At 38.3% G+C, this 20812-nt stretch overlaps 1 protein-coding gene across 1 annotated transcript in view; it reads right to left on the bottom strand.

The window, feature by feature from the left end:
• TXLNB (taxilin beta) overlaps positions 1-20812 on the bottom strand; it is a 61916-nt gene that overhangs the window by 38115 nt on the left and 2989 nt on the right. The window contains exons 2-4 of the mRNA XM_018567331.1: positions 16695-16786; positions 12000-12170; positions 5488-5682 (exon numbers count right to left, since the gene is read on the bottom strand). Of these exons, the coding sequence (XP_018422833.1) occupies positions 5488-5682; positions 12000-12170; positions 16695-16786 (458 nt within the window). The remainder of the gene's footprint in view (positions 1-5487; positions 5683-11999; positions 12171-16694; positions 16787-20812) is intronic.

Here is a 20812-nt window from a genome sequence, read left to right on the forward strand (position 1 = left end):
ATTGCAGATAGAGCTATTTTTTTTAACTCCCAGGGGACTTTTATAAATCTAGCCTGGAATTGGGTTGTAAATACCATTTTCATTTATTGCCAACATTTAAGGGGTTATTTTAATGTATAGCATTTTAATTGAGTAAGACTTATAAAGGAGACAAATATTCAGAGAGTGGAAGTTTAATTTTTGTGTTAGCTTTTATTCAGGAGATCTACATTTTTATAGTTATAGTTATGATAACTAGGGATGAGGTATGAGTTTGCGTGAATGCAGGATTCATTGCAAACATTGACTGTTTACAGTAGGGAACCCCAAGAATGCACTGCATGACATGTGAACGATGATCAGGTGGCATAGTACAGCTAATAATGGGGGTTTGCAAATGTGCCAGTCCCCCCTATAAAAGTCAGCACTTCCATCAGCCTTTAGTCAGTGTTTGTTCAAGTGTCCAAGCACCACATCCTCCATTCCTCTCTTGCCTTAGTTGATAATAAAATTAGGCAATAGCTACTCAGGCAAGATATGCAGAAGTTCAAAGAAAGGCTGACGGAGGCAGAAGACAGAATTAACAAACTGGAGGATGTAAATGCTTCTGTATGTGCCGATCTTAAAATGGCGTTGCAAAAAGTTACTATTAATTCTAGTAAGATCGAAGAGTTGGAAAACAGAGCAAGGCGCAATAACATCAGAATGGTGGGATTGCGTGAACAGTCTGAGGGGTTAAATCCGGTGGCGTATATGGAAAATTGGATCCTAGAGACAATAGGAAAAGAACAATTATCTCCTATGTTTATGATCGAAAGTGCTTATAGAATTCCTGCACATACGAAGGTACATCGAAATTTTCCAAGGACTATGTTGTTCAAAGTGACTAATTACAGAGATAAGGAGGCAATTCTCCGTAAAGTTAGTGAACTGGGAGCTATATCTGTGGCAGGTATGCGAGTGATGCCATTTTCAGACTTTTCACAGGAAGTTCAGAAAAAAAGAGCTCAATACCAGGAAGTGAAAAAACGAATGCGCCAAATGAAATTACAGTATTCAATGATATATCCTGCAAAAATGCGTGTAATTACTGAGGATAGGACTCATTTTTTGAATCCCCCTTAGCAGTCTCTGCCTGGTTGGATAAATACTCAATGAGTGATACAAGAGGCTAGAAGCTATGAGAGTTAATATGGGTCATGAGGATGGAGTATATTTTGATTATTAGACACACCACGCTGGGATCTGGACTGTAAGATGAATGGGTGGGTAAAGTTAATGTCTCTAACCCCCTATATGGATCCTGAGTGGAGTATATTCTGGTGGGGGGTCAATGTAGTAATGGGTTGTTTTTGTTTTGTTACTGTGTTGTGCAATGTGCGTTGTGTTTTTTTTGGATTTTGTTAGTGTTTTTTGTTTTGTGTTGCTGGGTCCTTTTTCTTTTCTCTCCTGTGTTCCTCTCCTTGTCTCTCAAGTACCAAAGTTTTGCTTACATTGGGGGACTATGCCTAATTGCTTTGTATCATAACATATGGTAGTTAAAATTTTATGGATAGGAGAAAAAATATATCTATACTGTACTATATGCAGATGATACAGTGGTCTTTTTGGCTGATACTAATCACTCTCTATTAGAGGTAATGTCTCTACTTCTGGAATTTGGTAGGTTCTCAGGGCTATGTGTCAATTGGGAAAAATCTATGTTACTTCCGATTGATCCTCTTCCATGTCCACTGCCGAGGTCTGCATTAATGCAAATGCGGTTATAGATAATTTTTTTGATACAACAGTGACGAGAGGTTTGATCTCAAAGATGTATGCAAATTTACTACCTGGGGTCCTGAATAAATCTCCCATGAAATGTAAAGTGGGCTGGGAAATGGACTTGGGGCCTCTGGATGAAGCCCTCTGGAGGGAGGCGTTGTTGTCAATCCAATTATTTTCACCATCTGCATCGCACAAATTGACGCAGCTCTATATTGTACATAGAACATATCGGACCCCTGAATTCCTACATAGGATAGGATTCAGGGAAAATTCTAAATGTCCAAAGTGTGGGGTTGAACCTGGTTCGTTAATACATCTGCTGTGGCGATGCCCGAAGTTGAAACGATATTGGCAGGAAATATTAGACATAATAAATACAGCCTTTGGAGTCCATATCTCTAATAATCCCATGTTATGTATCCTGGGTATTTTTGGACCCATAAAGGTGGAATACTACACAAAGGTGGCAATAACGAGGGCTCTATTCGTAGCCCGGCGTAGTATAGCCCTTAGGTGGATTTCAGCAGCGCCTCCCACAGTAGAGGAATGGAAGAAAGAACTAGATAAAGTGGTTAGATTTGAGGGAATTATGTTCAAGCACAGAGGTACTATGGACAAATATGGTAAAATGTGGGATAAGTGGATTGAATATGGTAAAGGACCTTGGGTATAATATCTCTCGTATAATATCTCTCCTATTTATTATTGGTACTCTGAAGAGTAATGTGGCTTAAGAAATATGGTATGTTGAGAGGAAAATTAATTTTATAAGGAGAGGTGTGGTTGTTTTTTTGTTTTGTTTTGTTTTTTCCCCTCTGTGGGTCTGTATGTATTGTTATCTGTTTTGTATTGCTGTTTTAATATGTAATTATGAATGTATACGTTTGTTCTATGTATTGTATTATTAAAATAAAAAAAGTATTGAATTAAAAAAAAAAAAGAATTAATGTAGCTGAATCACGCACTTAGCGGCAGGATCCATATGACCAAAGTTATGTGCTCCAGCAAGTATGGCTAGGAATGTTACATCTTCTTCATGGCGCACTAGGTACATTTTCTTTGCAGGATGAGACACACCCCCATGGAGCTGGTAGTAACACCATGGGGGTGATTTACTAACCTAAACACACGCACGCACTAGGTGCGTGTGATTTTTACACAGCAAAACTTATTTATCAACCAAAAAGTCTCTAAAAGCATATTTCCACTAATGCCATATATGGAAAAATCATGCACATGATGCATATATAATGCTGCTTCACAGTTTAGACAAAAATGGTTAGCTCATGCATTTACATTCCTGCATTCATCAACGCAAGCAACACAACATAGAGCTAATTTACACAACATCACCTTGCAAATTCATGCAGGGCTTTGCACAACACACCTGCTGGGTGTGTACACACTACAAAGGTGTTTAGATTCCACCCATAGATCATGCTGGGAGGGAACACACTACAGAGGTGTATACATGTTCGTGGTGTGTTTATAAGGTTAGTAAATCAACCCCCATGTGTTGTGCAACTTGCTGATGGTGCTTAGTCACATCCATTCCCTCCTCCTCATTAACCTTTTCTGGTGAATTATCAGAACCACCATCCCCACCCAAGCAACCAAAAGTCTACGCGACGTCCCAGGCAAAATGTTGCCATGCTCGTATGTCTGGGGGGGACAGGAGCCATAATGGGGAAAAGTTTATTTAAGCTCTTCATTGGCATGCTGAGAGGTGGCTGACCCCATGCCATCTTGTGCCAGGAAAGGTCATGTGTGACAACAACACCAACCTTCTGTCCTCCTTTTGGCAGTGAAAGTTAATACACATGCTTTGCCTGGCACAAATCCTGAACCTGGTGTTGCAGTGGTTTCTAGTTTACCCTGGTCCCCAGGATGTCTTGTGGCAGGCCAGAACTGTGTACGGCCACTTCAGACGTTCATACCCAGCCAGTGTATGACTGGCTGAAATGAAGTGGCAACACAAGCTGCCTGCCAACCGCCTGATATGCAATATGCCCATGCACTGGAACTCAACCTTGGCCATACTGCACTGGCTGAACTTGGACCACTCGAGTATTTGTACAAATATGGGATAAGCAATATGGGACACAAAAAGTTTCTCATCTCTCTATCTCTCTTCTAATTTGGCCTAGAAAAAGGATTCCATGTTGTGCAGCATGTATGAACTTTATTTTGTGCTTTTGTCTCTGACATTATACACTGTAATTTTTTATTTCACTAGTGGACTCGTGAAAATGCTTTCATGATGTGCAGCGTGCCTGTGCTGTACTCTTGGCTCTTGTCTCTGACATAATGCACCGTAATATTTATTTCTTGATTAAAAGTTACCTTGACTCTCGTTTTTCAAATGCAGCCTACTAAAAAGTAATCATGATGTGCCACATGTCTGTACTTTATTTCTGCCATGTTTATTTCATGATAAAATCTGCCTTGTCTTTGCCTTTTACATTGCTTCCCAGTCAAGCTGCTTACATACTCTTTGTATGTCTGCGTATTGTCCCTGAAATATTGCTCTGTAATGTTTATTTCTTCATAACAACTCTATGGAATGAGGGGTTGTGGTTTGAAAGTGTTTTTTTGCACTCCGTGTTGACCTTTTATTAAGCTTAGTAGAAAATACATATTGGTACTGCACAACCTATTCTATTAAACATGTTTTGCCACTATTTGTGGCATTTTTGTGTGATTTTATTTATTTAATTTGAAACTGTATTTCTTCCATTAGCTTTTAGATCTGTTCTGTTTACTACTTCAACTCCTAAATTCTGGCCTATTACTGCTAGATTAAAAAAAACATGCGTTTAACCAGTTGACATCCGCGGTGTTAAACCCCCTTCCCATCCAGGCATTTTTCAGTATTCAGCGCTGCGGTACTTTGACTGACATTTATTCCGTCATGCAGCGCTGTACTGAAATGAATTTTAAATGGCCAACGCAGATTTTCCAGATTCACCTCCCCATTACTTCAATGGGGTTCGCATTAAACTGTACATTTTGTAAATATTATGACACGTGCCAAATGAGCCTGCAAATTGAACCCAAGCATATTTGCCCATCTTTAATGATAACTAGCTTCCACTTCTAAATATAGTAATATTATTGCTTGTAGTTGGCCAAACTCTACCCATACAATGATCTTCATCTACGGTGTTGGAAATATGATCTTATACAAACTAATTTCTATTATTCTCCTCTAAGATATAATGACAAAGATAATGTTGCTAACAAAGGTAACCTTGGGCATTGTGTGCTATAATGGTATAGTTTGTATTAAAGAACACATTGTAACATCCCAGTTTCCCTCTAGAGAAAATCTAACCATGCTAACTATTGGGTGTTGCATAGTTTTATATAGCAACATCTATTGCAAAATATAAAAAATATTGTACATGGTAAAGAGAAAAGGCAAAATATAATTATATACAAAATACTCTAAAATTATGCTCAAAAATATATAATAGAAAAAAGAAAATAAGAAGAGTATGTGATAAATAAAATATGAAGAGACTTTAAAAGGGATTTAATACTTCTAATATGGGAATCATTTACTTCTGTTACACAGTTAGCATTGTTAGACATAATATAATAGTGCACCTGCTGAGGTTATAAACCCGACGCTATCAGTATAAAATTCTGTGTCGGCTGTAAAATATTTTATTAGCACTCATTAAAGAATTTGCTTGCTTTTGAAAAAGATTGACAGTTTGGACAGCTGTGGTAGCTTACCTCTTCTCTGCCTTCATATTGGCTGACAATGCTCTTGAGCTTCTCTGCTAGCTCAGCATTTTCCTGGCACAGTTTATTGTTGCGCTCACTCTGCTGCTCTATCTGGCTCTGGATATCTGCCAGTGTTATCTGGAAATGATTAGTGATATCTTTACGTTTTTCTTCATCCTCTCGAACACGCTGAATTATCTCTTCCTGAAAGTGAAAATATATAGTAAAAATATATTAGTACAGAATATATTTCATTTTATGTTATTTAATGCCTAAAGTAAACAAACATAATTTGGTAGAATATATTCATATATTCTGCTTTATTAAAAATGCTTTAATCCAATAATAAACCAGCACATTGATAACAATCACAAGTTCTTCTCTAAGCAATATCAAGAGGTATAGCAATTTTTAAACATACTCGGGATAATTTATGTAACGGTCAAAGAATGCCTACTTTGGAAATTAATGTGTATGTAGCTTATTAAATAACACTGAGCTGGGCTCACTCCAAACAGATGCAGGGAACAGAGTAAAAAATATAATAACCTTCCACATGATTGGATAAACTGAGCACAGCTCCACCTTATTTATTAAGTGAAAATGTACTACTCCTTTGGGATATGAACACTGATTTTGCCATTAAAGGTGCCTAGCACATTTATGCTTTCCTGTATTTTCTCTATACATTATGAATTTATATTTACTATTTATAACTAGTCCCCCCATTATGATCTTTTTCAATATATATCCAAAATGTATATTAGAAGATGCTTATCAAAACAGGTGATCAAATGGAGATGTCTCAACATGTTTCACAGATGTATGTTCCACTTCTTCAGGAGTTTGCTGAGGCACTATTATACATAAAACTGGAGTCTTGTGGCCTTAACCAGTATAGAGTATAGCTGTTAAGATATCAAGGGTGAGCAGGGGGATACAATTAGAAGGGCCCCAGGCCAATCAACTAAACACAGATTACTCTTTGTAGTTTCCCAAATCTGTGCCTGCATGTGGGGAGAGAGAGCCCACTTCCTCCTTACACACACACAAACACACACACACACACACAAACACACACACACACACACACACACACAGGTCTGTGGTAGCAGTGAACTATACAATTATTACACAGAAAGTGTCCAATGTGTTGTGAAATATTATGTGTCAACATGCCTACTGTGTATGCACATCTTATTAATCCCCTTTGGACCATTAAGTATACCATCAAAAGGGTTTCAATTTATCTGTTCAATAATTGCAAAAAAGGCTGTTAATCCTGCAAGAAATCCAGTAAGCTCCTACCTAAAATTCTGAATCCAAACAATGTTATCAGTCCTATCTGAGTTCTCCCTGTGGACTACAGAACATTTCCCCCTCGTCACATTTACATAACATGATGATAAGTGTTTTGTAGTCCTAAACCAAAAAATAAAATAAAAAAATAGGCAAAAAAATGATACAATAGGTAAAAAAGATAAACGATAAAAAAATAATAATGCAGACACCACATCTAAGGACTAGTAATCTACAATGTGTAAGATTTTATATGGTACATCCTTACAAAAGAACTTCAGATGATAACACTTATCAAGTTTGTAGCATTTTATGGACTTAGATGTTTTCTCAGATAGTAATGTCAATGCCATACTTCTTTGGTACTGTAAAGGAGTCAGATTAAGGAGACAGCAAGACTTACGACTAACTAATGTTACGAAGTTTGTCATTGGGTAAGGTGCATTGTAAGAGGCTTATGGGGCCGTAGCACCTGAATATTAATTTGAACATTCCATTTTTGCCTTATTTCCCTGAAACTGAGAGCAGCCTGTTGTGATTGCACCGATGGGTTACATTTTGTTGGTTACATTCCAAAGCGAACATATATCTGCTAATCAGCTCCTTGATCTTCTAACTTTTACAATAACCCACTAAGTGTTCAACTTGTTTATATTTGGCCTAGCTGTTTAAGGGGTCTCATAAAACTCTAATGAAAAGTCAACCAAGCATAATTGCAGATCACTAATCAAATAACCCTTGACAGATCTAGTTAAACACAAGAGGGCACTGATAACAACATGATTGGGCAAAAAACTTATAAGTACCATATACAGTAGCTCAACATCCATAACTCCAGTCCCGGGGTTCCTACTTTGCAAAATATATTTAGGAGATCCAGAAGCCTTAACCCTCCTGGGCACAAAGTGGTCAGGTTTGGCGTCTATCAGAAGCTACTGTCATGCCACACAATAATTTAGGAATTATCAGATAGTTATTTGTAAGAATAATAAACTATGTTAATATTTACGGAATTAACAGTTTGGGAGGACCAGAGGAGAATGTCAGAAAATGCTCAGCCCTCCCACTCATTCTCCTTGCTTCTTCCAGATTGGGCTAGGGGGCTGGCTCAGGGACACCCCCTAGAGGACCAACAAACAGCTGCTATGCAGGGCAATTAGGAGCCTTTCGTTTAACATTGAGAGGAAGCGCTCATGTAACATCAACAGAAATACAGCTCACCAGCTCAATCGCCTAGGTGTGAACCTAGGCTAATAGTAATACTGATGCAATTAAATAAAAAAAAGATCGACTTGTGGTTTTTAGATATCATTCTTCTGTAAGCAACTGGGAGGTTGCGCTAATACCACAATATATGAGCATCTTGGATCTTAATGAATTTGTTTCTTAGATAAGCAGCAAAAGCTAGATATTGATTCACGCACTTGGCAAAGGTGCACAGTTGTTCCTTGTCTAGCCTAAGTGCAAATGCATTCACAAAATCAATGTATTATTTTCTTTATAATTGTTTATGTTTTAGATATACTGTATACTTTAATCAATGATTGGACCCACATAAATTTGACTGAGGAACTCGGTAAAATTCTTGTATATAATTGTTTCTGGGGCAAATATGTGTAGGCATCATTTATTGAATTTAACAAAATAACATGCTTTATTGGTGCTTTTGTATACTGAACTTCATAATTCAGCTTTGTGTATTGTAATTTATACAGGTCAATTGTATTCCTAAAAACACTACAATATATAAACTTATTTCCATCCAACTTCTTAAATGACTAATAACAATCTTCCTGTAATGCCTTGGCAATTGGTACGAATCTCAGCTGCGGGGGGTCTCTTCCTAGGGTACGGCGTCAAGGTCGAGCTCCAAGCGTCACTCTCAGTGTCTGCAGCGGAGAGTTTGGAGCCCTACCATCATATGCCGCAATTATCAGGGAAAAAAAGGAGGTAGCACACTATTGACCCAAGGGGGTTGATTTACTAACATTATAAACACACCACGAACATGTATACACCTTGTAGTGTGTTCCCTCCCAGCATGATCTATGGGTGGAATCTAAACACCTTTGTAGTGTGTACACACCCAGCAGGTGTGTTGTGCAAAGCCCTGCCCTGAATTGCAAGGTGATGTTGTGTAAATTAGCTCTACATTGTGTTGCTTGCGTTGATGAATGCAGGAATGTAAATGCATGAGCTAACCATTTTTGTCTAAACTGTGAAGCAGCATTATATATGCATCATGTGCATGATTTTTCCATATATGGCATTAGTGGAAACATGCTTATAGAGACTTTTTGGTTGATAAATACGCTTTGCTGTGTAAAAATCACATGCACCTGGTGCGTGCGTGTGTTTAGGTTAGTAAATCACCCCCACGGTGTCACTGCATAACACAGGGTGAACTAATTATGAATGTTTAGGCAGTTGTATAACAGCGTGGTATCAGACTATTGCCCCAAGTTATTACAGCATACCAAGGATGCAACAATTATGAACGTCTTAAGCAAGATGATATAACAGAGTAACTTTTCCCTTTAAGAGGTGTGAGTCCAGTGGTAAGAAAAGGCAGTCCGTAATGCAAATCACAAGATACAGAGAGCTCCAATAGTAATCACATGCAGAGTACTCCTAGTAGGCAACACAGAAGGATACTTGAAACTACTTGTTTCAGTCTTCAAATCTATCCCTATGGACCCCCTTGGATCCTAGGCCTAGGTTGCACACAGAGCCTAGACTTTTATTCAATCTAAGATCAAGCAATGCCACTCCATGCACTAATGTCAGCTTCCTTTTGTTCAGCTGTCAAATACTAGAGCCTGTACTGGGCACTGAGATTTGGGAATTTGACCGTTAAATGGTAGGAGGTGGGGGTTAGGACCAGAAGAGGGCAGGGATAAGCCTCTACTTTGAGAGAAGTCAAAGGCCCACCATGCAGCCTGGACATATGATCCAAGGGGCTCCATGAGGACACAGGGTTCAACTTTTAGACTACACACAGGTACTCACAAGCAACCCAATGTGACTGTGCTTCAGCACTTATGTTACTATGCACCTAAATGGGGACATCATTCAATCTCCTTCGGGCACCTGAGCATTCAGGATGGGCATTGCCAGGTCTTGAGTTAAGAACTGCTACTATCAATGCTAGTCTTTCCTGGACAATTACTGGCCTGGATCTTTCATCCAGCAATAGGTGTCATCCTAGCAGAAACAACTTTGCTAATGGCTGAATATTTTTCTTCAGGATCCTTCCATTAGTTTATCAATTTTTATCAAATGCTACTCGCTATATTGTATATTCCCTGTGTGTTTTCTCAAAATTATATTTCATGTTGACCAATGTGGAATATGCTCTGAACTAATACCACATATATCACTTGGTCCTTTTGATGATCCTAGACATTTATTTTTAATTTATTGTATTTCTACCTTTTGGGATGTTTATATTGATTTAATGTCTTATCTTATCAACTTTGTTATGTTATTGAGCATTGTGCTATCAAATGTTGCTAATCTAGCAAGAACAGTGGATTAACCATTTAATGTTCAACCATTGTTTAAATAATTCATTATTGAAATAATTGCTTCCTATATTGCTCAAGTGGAGAGATCTCTTCAGCTGCTTCAGCAATCACAATACTTGGTAATTTTGCTTTGATATATACTATATAAGATAAGGTGGAATAAACAAATGCTGTTATTGCTGAGCAAAGCTGAACAAAAGAGCCAAATCCAAAGCTGAACGAAAGAGCCCTTGTGGGAAGGGCTAAAGACACAGACTGTAAGCCTCAATTGGGAGCAACACTCAAGATAATTAGGACATTTCTGCTGTCTCAGGAGACAATAACAAATGGTTAAGGCATGTGCTGCTGGAATTGCTGGAAAATCTCCTTGTGATATAGTGCAATTCTATCCACTGCTACCAACTAAGCAGGAAATTATGAAGTATGGGTTATTCACAAAAGGGTGAAGAGTTTGGAGAAGTGAACAATCTAGGCCAAAATAGCTGATTTGGAAAATTCTCGAATTCAGCTCACTTTCTAGTTCAGCTATGTTGTCCTAGATTGTTCACTTCTCCTGACTTCTCCAAACTCTTCACCCTTTTGTGAATAACCCTGCATGTCTTCTGCAGTCAGCACAGAATGGGATTGTAACAGGTACTAGTGATAAAATCTTTACAGAATGGGCAGTTATCTTCTTTCTCATTGTTCTCAGAGAGATATCTGTCCATCTACGGTAAACCTCCTAAAACTTCCCATTGTTCTCAGGGGGTTATCTGCCTATCTATGGTCATCTTACTGCAACCCCCATTGTTCTCAGGGAGATATCTGCCTATCTACGGTCAACCTTCTGCGACATGCCATTATTCTCAGGGGGATATCTGCCTATCTATGGTAAACCTCCTCCAACCTCCCATTGTTCTCAGGGGGATATATGCCTATCTACAGTCAACCCCCCCTCAGGAATGTTTCACCACTAGAGTCATTAAGAGACATGAGATGTTCTCAGGTAATTTACCCAGTGGTGGCCCCACAGAACTGAAACATATTTCATTTAGTGGCAGTAATATGCTAGGGTTTTTTTTTTTTAATGACATGGTAGGTCCTTACCTCTCTCCTTACGCAACTGAATGCTCCCCTGATGAACATGAATTGTTCCCCAAAAGCCTCTTTCAGGAGTGTTGGAAATGTTGATCACCGTATTCCTCTCTGCACTCAGTGGCTCCTCCTGTCGACTGCTATGTCACTATTGTGCTCTGTGGTGATGTAATGGGGTCAGAGAGGTAATAATGAGTGCAGGGGGGGACCAGGACCCAAAAGTGTTGGTTTTTTAAGAGACTTTCAGATATGATTTCTCTTCATTGGAGCAGTGGGAGAGGCAAGTGTTTATTTGCTTCTTTGAATGTAGATCGTTTGCTGGCATTTTGATTTGAGCAACACTCACTTTAATAAAGTTTAAACACAAGAATAGATTGTTTCATTTTATATTAGATCCTCATTTTATATTAGACTTTATATTAGATCTTGAGATTGAGTTTCTAGCATGTCACAATGATGGAAAAAGAATTTGTAAATACAAAGAATAAAACTTTACTGGTATAAACGTTTACATTTTCCCTTTGCTAGACATTCCTGTCCACTTAAGGGTCTCTGGGGAATTGAAATCATGCTGCATGAAGAAGTACATTTTGTTTTACATTCGTGTGTTATCATAGTAACCTTGAGTGTTTTGTTGTGTCTCTGTAGCTCCCGGCATAGGCTCTCCAGTTTGCTACGTGCAAGAATAGCTTTGCTGTGATCGCTTTGTAGTTGGTCTTTTTCTTTTATTAGCTGCAATTGTCGCTTTTGCAGCTGCTTCATCTGTTTTTGTTCTGTATGGTGTTCTTCAAGCTATGGAAAGAAAAAGAAAAATCTTAACAATAGTAATCCTGATCATTATCAAACTTCATCATATGTTAAAATATATACTTACATTTTTCTTATCTATTTGGTAAACCCTAAGGTAAAAAAAAAGTATATTTCTTGCTTGGATACTATATTATCCAGTGTTCAGATTACTAGTATATTTTTTATTACATGACTGAATACTTTCTACTTAGAGACAGTTAAAGTGGACCTTCCAGTAACTTTCCTTTTCTTCCAGTAAGTCTTCATGCATACATTTCTGACATGTCACAATATACAATACCAGTGTGTTTTTTCAAAACAAGCTCTACATTTTATCATTGATATCAGTCCTTAAGCTCCAGTCAAGTTATTTTTTTTCCTAGGCTGAGATGATACCATCAGTCTGAAGCTCCTCCTTCTCAGTAAGTGAACACTCAAACTGGGTATTGTAACTTTGGCGCAAGTCACAAGGTGAAAGATTGCAGCAGAAGGGAACTGATGTGTCAGACATTTGTGAACACAGTCAAGAACTGCACAGGCAGCGGGATTCATAGTGTTGGTTATGTGTTCAGATGAAGCGCTGAAATCTTGAGGAATGCTGAATTAGGTTTACTTGCTTAGAATAACATTACATGTATGAATATGGCATTGTGAAGAAAATATAGAGAATTAACTGGTGTTTCATAGATAAGCATGCACATAGATACTAACATTGCACTACAGTGCCATCTACAGCTCAAAGGACAAATTACAGTATATGCTGTTGCATTTCCAACATATAGTACATGATAGTTTAAAGTGACACTCAACTCAGGAGTTAAATCTTAAAAATGCATTTAAGTACCGTAAATATTAACAAAAATGTATCTCATTTGTGTATCACTCAGCTGTAGATCCTCAAATAATCTCCCTGTGTGTATTGTAAAGTAGCCATCGCTCCAAGCACAGTTAGTATACTAATTTGTATCAAGAATTTAGTTCTTCAACATTTTTTTAATGGTGCTGGTTACACTGGATTACCACATTTTAAAGCCCTTTTCAATGCCACACCTCTTTCTAGATACCAATAAAATTTTATGCCTAAAATTACAGCACTGATGGTGATAAATATGTTGCACTTAGCATCTTAGCTGGCAGTCTAAATTGTGGAATAAGTGCCTGATTGACAGAGAATTTAAAGCTTGTCACTGCACAGCTAAGACTGACAGAAAACCATTTTAACACTTTAGCATGATAGTCAAAATACTGTATATACATGGGAAAGCTCTAAACTTTTTTTTTTTTAGAACTTTCCAATAAAAAACAAAACAGAACAGTTAGTATTTATTGGCATTAACAATACTGAGAAGAAAGTTTCAGGTTCCAGCGCACCTAGAAAATAGGTATCACTGTGTTCTAAAGAGGATGAGAAGGCATTACAGTATGGTAGTGCCCACTAAATGTTACTAGGAAGATAAAAACTGACTAAATAATTTCTGCCAAAAGACTGAATTTAGTACCAAGTAAATTGGTGCATTCTGGGCTGAATTCTGATTCATGTGGATGAATTCACTTCTAAAGTGTATTTGCCCTTATTCTTATTGTGCAAGCTAAGTTAATTTTTCAAAAAGCAAAGTAGTTCTTACAATTTACATAATGATTTGTAATCACTAAAGTGATTTCTTGTTTTGCACAATGTTTTTTTTTATAAGGAGATGAGAAAGGGCTTATCCCCGCTTGTGCATTGTGGCAACGGGAATGGAACCTCAACACATTGTACAGTAGAGCCTAAAGCATAATGCATCACAGCACACCATAACACATATACTATGTCTTGTGGTGCACTGTGGTTTAAAAAAAAAAGAGCCAATCAGCATGGAGCCAGCTTCCAGGCCAATCAGGAAGCCAGGCTGCGAGTCATTACCCGCCACCCAGATTCCTGATTGGCCGGGAAGGCGGCTCCATGTTCCCTTGTGGCACTGTCAGAGGAAATCTCCCTCTGAGCAGCAATTTCGGTATTGGGGATAAGTAACGGAGCATTTGGGCGAGTATGAGTACTCACCCAAATACTCAGTATCCGCACTGATACCCATAATAGTATCAGTGCATCCCTACTATGGTGTTATGATTTCTTAGCTACTCTAGGAAACCTCTCTCAAATACAATGCCAGTACAGTGCCTTGGTGTTTTTCCTGTTTAATTATTTTACAGCCTGGAAACAATGTACATAACATGCCTACCACTTTGTAAGTGCTACATAATTTTTTATTGTGACACAATCAATAATGTGACAAAAAAACAAAAATCTGTGCATAAGTATTCACCCCTTTGCTAGGAAACCCCTAAATTAGATGTGGGCCGACCAATTAACTTCAGAAGTCCCATAATTAGTTGATGAAGATCCACCCGTGTGCAATCAAAGTGTCACTTGATCTGTCACATGATGTCAGTATAGTTGTATAGATTAGGGTTAGGTTATAAAAACTAGGGATGCACCACTACTGGTACTAGTATTGTTATCGGATGCCGACATAGACTATTTGGGCGAGTACTCGTACTCGTCCAAATGCTCCTGATGCCTATCCTGATACCGGAACTGCCAGTATTAGGAAGCTGGGCGGTGAGTCATTACACACCTCCCGGCTTCCTGATTGGCCAGGAAGCCGACTCCATGCTCCCTTATCACCAGGGAGCTGGCTTCCCAGCCAATCAGGAAGCCGGGGGCGTGTAATGACTGGCCCCCCACCTTCCTGATTGGACGGGAAGCCAGCTCCATGATCCATCATCACCTGGTGATGAAGGAGCATGGAGTTGGCTTTCTAGCCAATCAGGAAGCCGGGTGCCGTGTAATGACTCGCCGCCCAGCTTCCTGCTTGGTTGGGAAGCTGGCCAATCAGGAAGCCAGGCAGCGAGTCATTACCTGCCCCCCGGCTTCCCGGCTAATCAGGATGCTTGGCTGCGAGTCATTACACGCCGCACAGCTTCCTTAATGGGACTTCCAGTAGCGGTATTCGGTATTGGCGAGTACTGAACAAAAAAAACAGATATCATGGCATCCCTAATAAAAAACATCATAAATTTTGAATATCCCACGGAATACTATTAAATCTATTATAACAAAACTGAAAGAATATGACACTACTACAAACCTGACAACAGAAGGCCGCTCACCAGAACTCACAGACTGGGCAGAAAGGGCATTAATCAAAGATGCAACAAAAATATCAAAGATAACACTGAAGCAGCTGCAAAGATCCACAGCATTGATGGGAGTACATAGGACCGCTTTAAGCCTTATACTCCACAGTGTAGGGTTTTATGGAAGGATAGGCAGAAAAAAAGTAATTAAGTCATTTACTAAAAGTAAAAAATAAGAATATACATTTGGAGTTTGCCAAACTGCGTGTGGCAGACTTTACAAACACACAGAAGAAGGTTCCCTGGTCAAATGGTTCTAAAATTAGGCTTTTTGGTCATCATGAGAAATGGTATGTTTGGCGCAAACCCAATAATTCCCGTCACACTGAGAACACCATCCCCACAAGGAAGCATGGTGGTGGCAGCATCATGCTGTGGGCATTCTTTTCATCGGTTGGGATTGGAAAACTGATCAGGATTAAAGAAAAATGGATGGCATTAAATACAACGCAATTTTGGAAGAAATGCTACAGTCTGAGACTGGGTTGGAGGCTCACCTTCAAGCAGCACAATGACCCTAAACATACTGTTAAACCCACACTGGAGTGGTTTAATGGGAATCATTTAAATGTCTTGGAATGGCCTATTCAAAGCCCAGACCTCAAACCAACTGAAAATCTGTGGCATGACTTAAAGATTGCTGTACACCAACACAACCCATTTAAATTGAAGGAGCTGAACCAGTTTTGCCTAGAAAAATGCTAAACATTCTATTGGCTAGATGTGCTAAGCTAATAGAGACAAACCCCAAGAGACTTGCAGTTGTAATTGTAGCAAATGGTGGCTCTACAAAGTATTGACGTTTGGGGATGAATACATATGCACAAGATTACTGTTTTTGTTGCCTAAATTATTGTTTGTGGCACAATAAAAATTGTGTTGCACCTACAAAGTGTTAGAAATGTTGTGTATATCACATGATTCAAACCTCTGAAAAATCTATTCTAATTCCAGGTTGTAAAGCAATAAAACAAGAAAAACACCAAGGGGTGAATACTTTCGTAAGTCTTATGTTAGTTCCAGACAATAATGGGATACCTTTATTTTAATCCCACCAAATATACTATTAAGATACAAACAACAATTGCGACAAGGGTGGGGAAGGCTTAGAATTGCTGTCAGATTATTTTTGTTGCCTATAGCTCCAACGGGAAGATTTCTCATCTATTCCTTTCTCAGGAATAATGTTGTCAATGTGAAAGGAAGTGACTCACCTGCAGGTGCACAGACAGCAATAAAACCCTGACAGCAGTTCTAAGTCTCCACCCATTTCCCCAGATTCCTTCCTTTGATGAACAACACATACGCAGCAGTACATATATATATTCAGTACGTATATTCAGTACTTACCAGTTCTGCATACTTCTTTGCCAAGGCTTCTAGTTTTTCCTCTGGTGTGGTAAGCTTGTTAAGGCTTTGCAGAAGTTGGGCTGCCTCTTTACCTTAAATAAAAATTAATACACAATAGTCAATTAAAAAATGTATACAATAAACTTGACAGTTTCTATGTTGCTGTTTGATATACCTTTACGACTGCACTGCAAAAATAATTCTGCGCATGATATATCAAACCTCCAACAGACGACAGAAAAACTTACAGCTGGTATTAACAGAGGGTTGAAGGAGGCATATGTAAAGAAGGGACACAGGGCAGCCATGCATGCCCAAGGAATCTATGAATTACATTCACAGTGAAGTGAGAGCAAACCTACAAAAACAGAGCTAGCTATTAGCTAAGCCTCCCATCTGGTGAATTCTCTGGAAGTGGCTGCAAGCAGTACATTTTTATCTATAGCCTCTGCCAGTGACACTAATACAGTTTATAGATTTCTTGGACATACAAAGCCATCCAACAATCTTTCCGTTACATATGCACCCTTTCTGTTGTATCATGTTCATACTAGCTTGGTGGAGGTTTATTGTATTGTGTATAAAATTATCTTTGAAATTCCGTTGTAGAACCAAGTTTCGTAAGCTGCAATACAAGGAATGCTTTTCCCTGTTGTGTCTACATGGTGAGAACTGGTGCCATCATTGAGAGACATGTGTACCAAAATCTGTTAAAAAGGTTTCATCACTAGTACTATCACAAATGACTCCTTATTTAAAGATAGTGGGAGGACCATTCATTGTTACATAGTTAAGCTAAAAAAAGTGCATAAAGTTTAAAAAGCAGAAACAAAATTGCAAAAACATCTTATTTGTACTTTTCAAACTGATTCCTAAATCTGTGTCTAGTTCATTGTAACCACCTGGACCACTTTGTGTTCTAATGAGGAATGTTGCAGTGTTTGCATGTCTTTAAATGCTGTTAACCCTTAGTGAGTATCTCACCAAAAGAATTATTTTTTTTTTTTTTTACTGGGGATGACTATAATTTTACTTGTATCTTAGTGCGCACATCTGCTAAAATCTGTGAGCCAAACACACAGGCACACAATTAAATTTCCGTGGGCCTTCTGTACATCAACTGTATACAGAAGTTTTACAAAATACAGTGGCTTTAGACTGAAATAGATAGATCATTTTTGATAACATTAAATTACAAAATTACTTGTGTAGCTAATTTAGATGCTATATTATTTTTTAAACAAAAGTTTTCCTTCAAAGCAATGCCCTCCACTAAACAAATGCAAAGCAAAATTGAGCCTTTTAAAGTTAGGGGGTATGTATACATCCAACACTTTTATCAGAAATCCAAAAAGTAGTACGCTTGTTCCTCGTTTGAGGATAGTGGAATTCCTTATTTAAAAATGTTATTACCCATTTGGTTATACTTTCCTACTGCTCTCCTATGCCCTATGCCCTATAATCTTTGGTTCCCATTACCTACATTGATGATGGCCAACAAGCCTAAAACAAGTGTATGCAGCTTAGAATAGGAATATAAAGTAATTGACTTGTATTAAGTTAAATACATCTGTTCCCTTGTACGGCAGCAATCAAAATGTACCATTTGAGATTAAGACGCCATGTTCCCTGAATTTTAAGTAATAATTGGGCCAAAATTTAATCTATCTGATACTGATACAGATATCAAAATGAATGACATACTATTTATTATGTTTTGGAGCACTAACAAGCTAGTTCAGGGTAGCTTCACTTATGCATCTAAAACAGTAATATTGTCCATTTGATAAGATGTTTGATAATAGTGACTTTATGCTCTGTACATGTATGCTTTTTGAAATAGCGGTACAATGTAACAATAAATAAAATACATGTGTCACAGTGTACAGTGAACAATCTTTTTTTACCTGCCAGTCATGACTACATAAGGATGCAAGAACGGTGATGGCTATGCCCAAGTAATCCAACCCAAAATATATACTTCTGACACAATATCCCGCTTGCAAAATGACCATGATGTATTTATATATCTGAAGCTTTGCTCTTAGGAACAACCATACTTAAAACAGAGCTTTCACTTTTCTATTTAAAGCATCAAAAAGATACATAACCTTTGTCTCTGTCTACCGAAAACATCAAGTCAGGTTAAGAGGAAATATTGTTTTTATACTGAACCCTATTTGAAGTGAAACCATTCTTTGTATGATACATCGGGCAAATGTGGGCAAATGTTTTATAAATCGTTTAATGAATAACGGTAATATAAATATAATATATAATTTAGTTACACACGTATTGTTTTTATAATTAATATCACCAAATTATGTAAAATAAAGTGCCTTCAATAAATCAACCCCATTGTCTCATCTATACCTGCATGCCTATGGCATAGAGTAAAGCAAAGAAAGTGTGAAAAGTGATCAATTACTGCTTATTCTACCAAGATATTGGATCATAGTAATATTTTAAACTAACAGTTTTCTGTAATTAGTTTAACACTCAGAGGGCTAAAAGGAAAGGCTTTACTTTTGAAAGAAAAACATAAACAAGTCAGACTGGAATTTACTGAAATGAATTTTGACAAGCCACAATGCTTCCTGGAGAATGCCCTTTGAACAGCTAAGAAAAAACTGGATCTTTCTGGCAAGTCAAATCAACTCTATGTTCACAGACAACAATATGAAGCTTTCAATGAAAAGAACACCATACCTACTGTAAACCATCGAGGAGGCTCAGTTAGGTTTTGGGGCTGCTTTTCTGCATCTGGCATTGGCTGCTTTGAGTCTGTGCAGTGAACATGGGTCACACAGCTAAACGCACCCAAGAATGGCTAAGGACAAAACACTAGACTATTCTGAAGTGACCTACTGTAAGCCCTGATGGGAACCCTATTGAACATCTACGGATAGAGCTGAAACATGCAGTCTGGTGAAGGCATCCTTCAAACTTGAGACAGCTGGAGCATTTGGCCAAACTACCTGTCGCCAGCTGCAGAAGTCTCATTGAAAGATACAGAAATCACTTGTTTGCAGTCTCTAAAAGTTGTGCAACAAAATATTAAGTTAAGTGTCCTGTCATTTGGGCCATGCTATTTTAATTTGTTTTATTCTTTAAATATTCTTATTCTTATATATACAGTTGTGTGAAAAGTGTTGGCCCCCTTCCTGATTTTTCATTGTTTTGCATGTTTGTCACACTTTAATGTTTCAGATCATCAAACAAATTTAAATATTAGTCAAAGATAACACAAGTAAATAAAACATGCAGTTTTTAAAGGAAGGCTTTTATTATTAAGGGAAAACAAAATCCAAACCCACATGGCCCTGTGTGAAAAAGTGTTTGCCCCTAAACCTAATAACTGGTTGGGCCACCCTTAGCAGCAAGAACTGCAATCAAGAGTTTGCGATAACTTGCAACGAGTCTGTAACAGCGCTGTGCAGGAATTTTGGTCCACTCATCTTTGCAGAATTGTTGTAATTCAGCCACATTGGAAGGTTTTCGAGCATGAACCGCCTTATTAAGGTCATGCCACAGCATCACAATAGGATTCAGGTCAGGACTTTGACTAGGCCACTCCAAGGTCTTCATTTTGTTTTTCTTCAGCCATTCAGAGGTGGACTTGCTGGTGTGTTTTGGATCTATGTCCTGCTGCACAACCCAAGTTCGCTTCAGCTTGAGGTCACGAACAGATGGCTGCACATTATCCTTCAGGATTTTTTGGTAGACAGCAGAATTCATGGTTCCATTTATCACAGCAAGTCTTCCAAGTCCTGAAGCAGCTAAACAGCCCCAGACCATCACACTACCACCACCATATTTTACTGTTGGTATGATGTTCTTTTTCTGAAATGCGATGTTACTCTTATGCCAGATGTAGTCCACAGAGTATTTTCCCAAACGTCTTGGGGTTTATCAAGATGTTTTCTGGCATAACGGAGACGAGCTTGTATGTTATTTTTGCTCAGCAGCGGTTTTCATCTTGGAACTCTGCCATGCAGGCCATTTTTGCCCAGTCTCTTTCTTATGGTGGAGTCATGAACACTGACCTGAACTCAGGCAAGTGAGGCCTGCAGTTCTTTGGGTGTTGTTGTGGGGTCTTTTGTGACCTCTTGGATGAG

Source organism: Nanorana parkeri, unplaced genomic scaffold (assembly GCF_000935625.1).
Source record: "Nanorana parkeri isolate BGI_ZX_2015 unplaced genomic scaffold, ASM93562v1 scaffold1031, whole genome shotgun sequence".
Lineage (NCBI taxonomy): Eukaryota > Metazoa > Chordata > Amphibia > Anura > Dicroglossidae > Nanorana > Nanorana parkeri.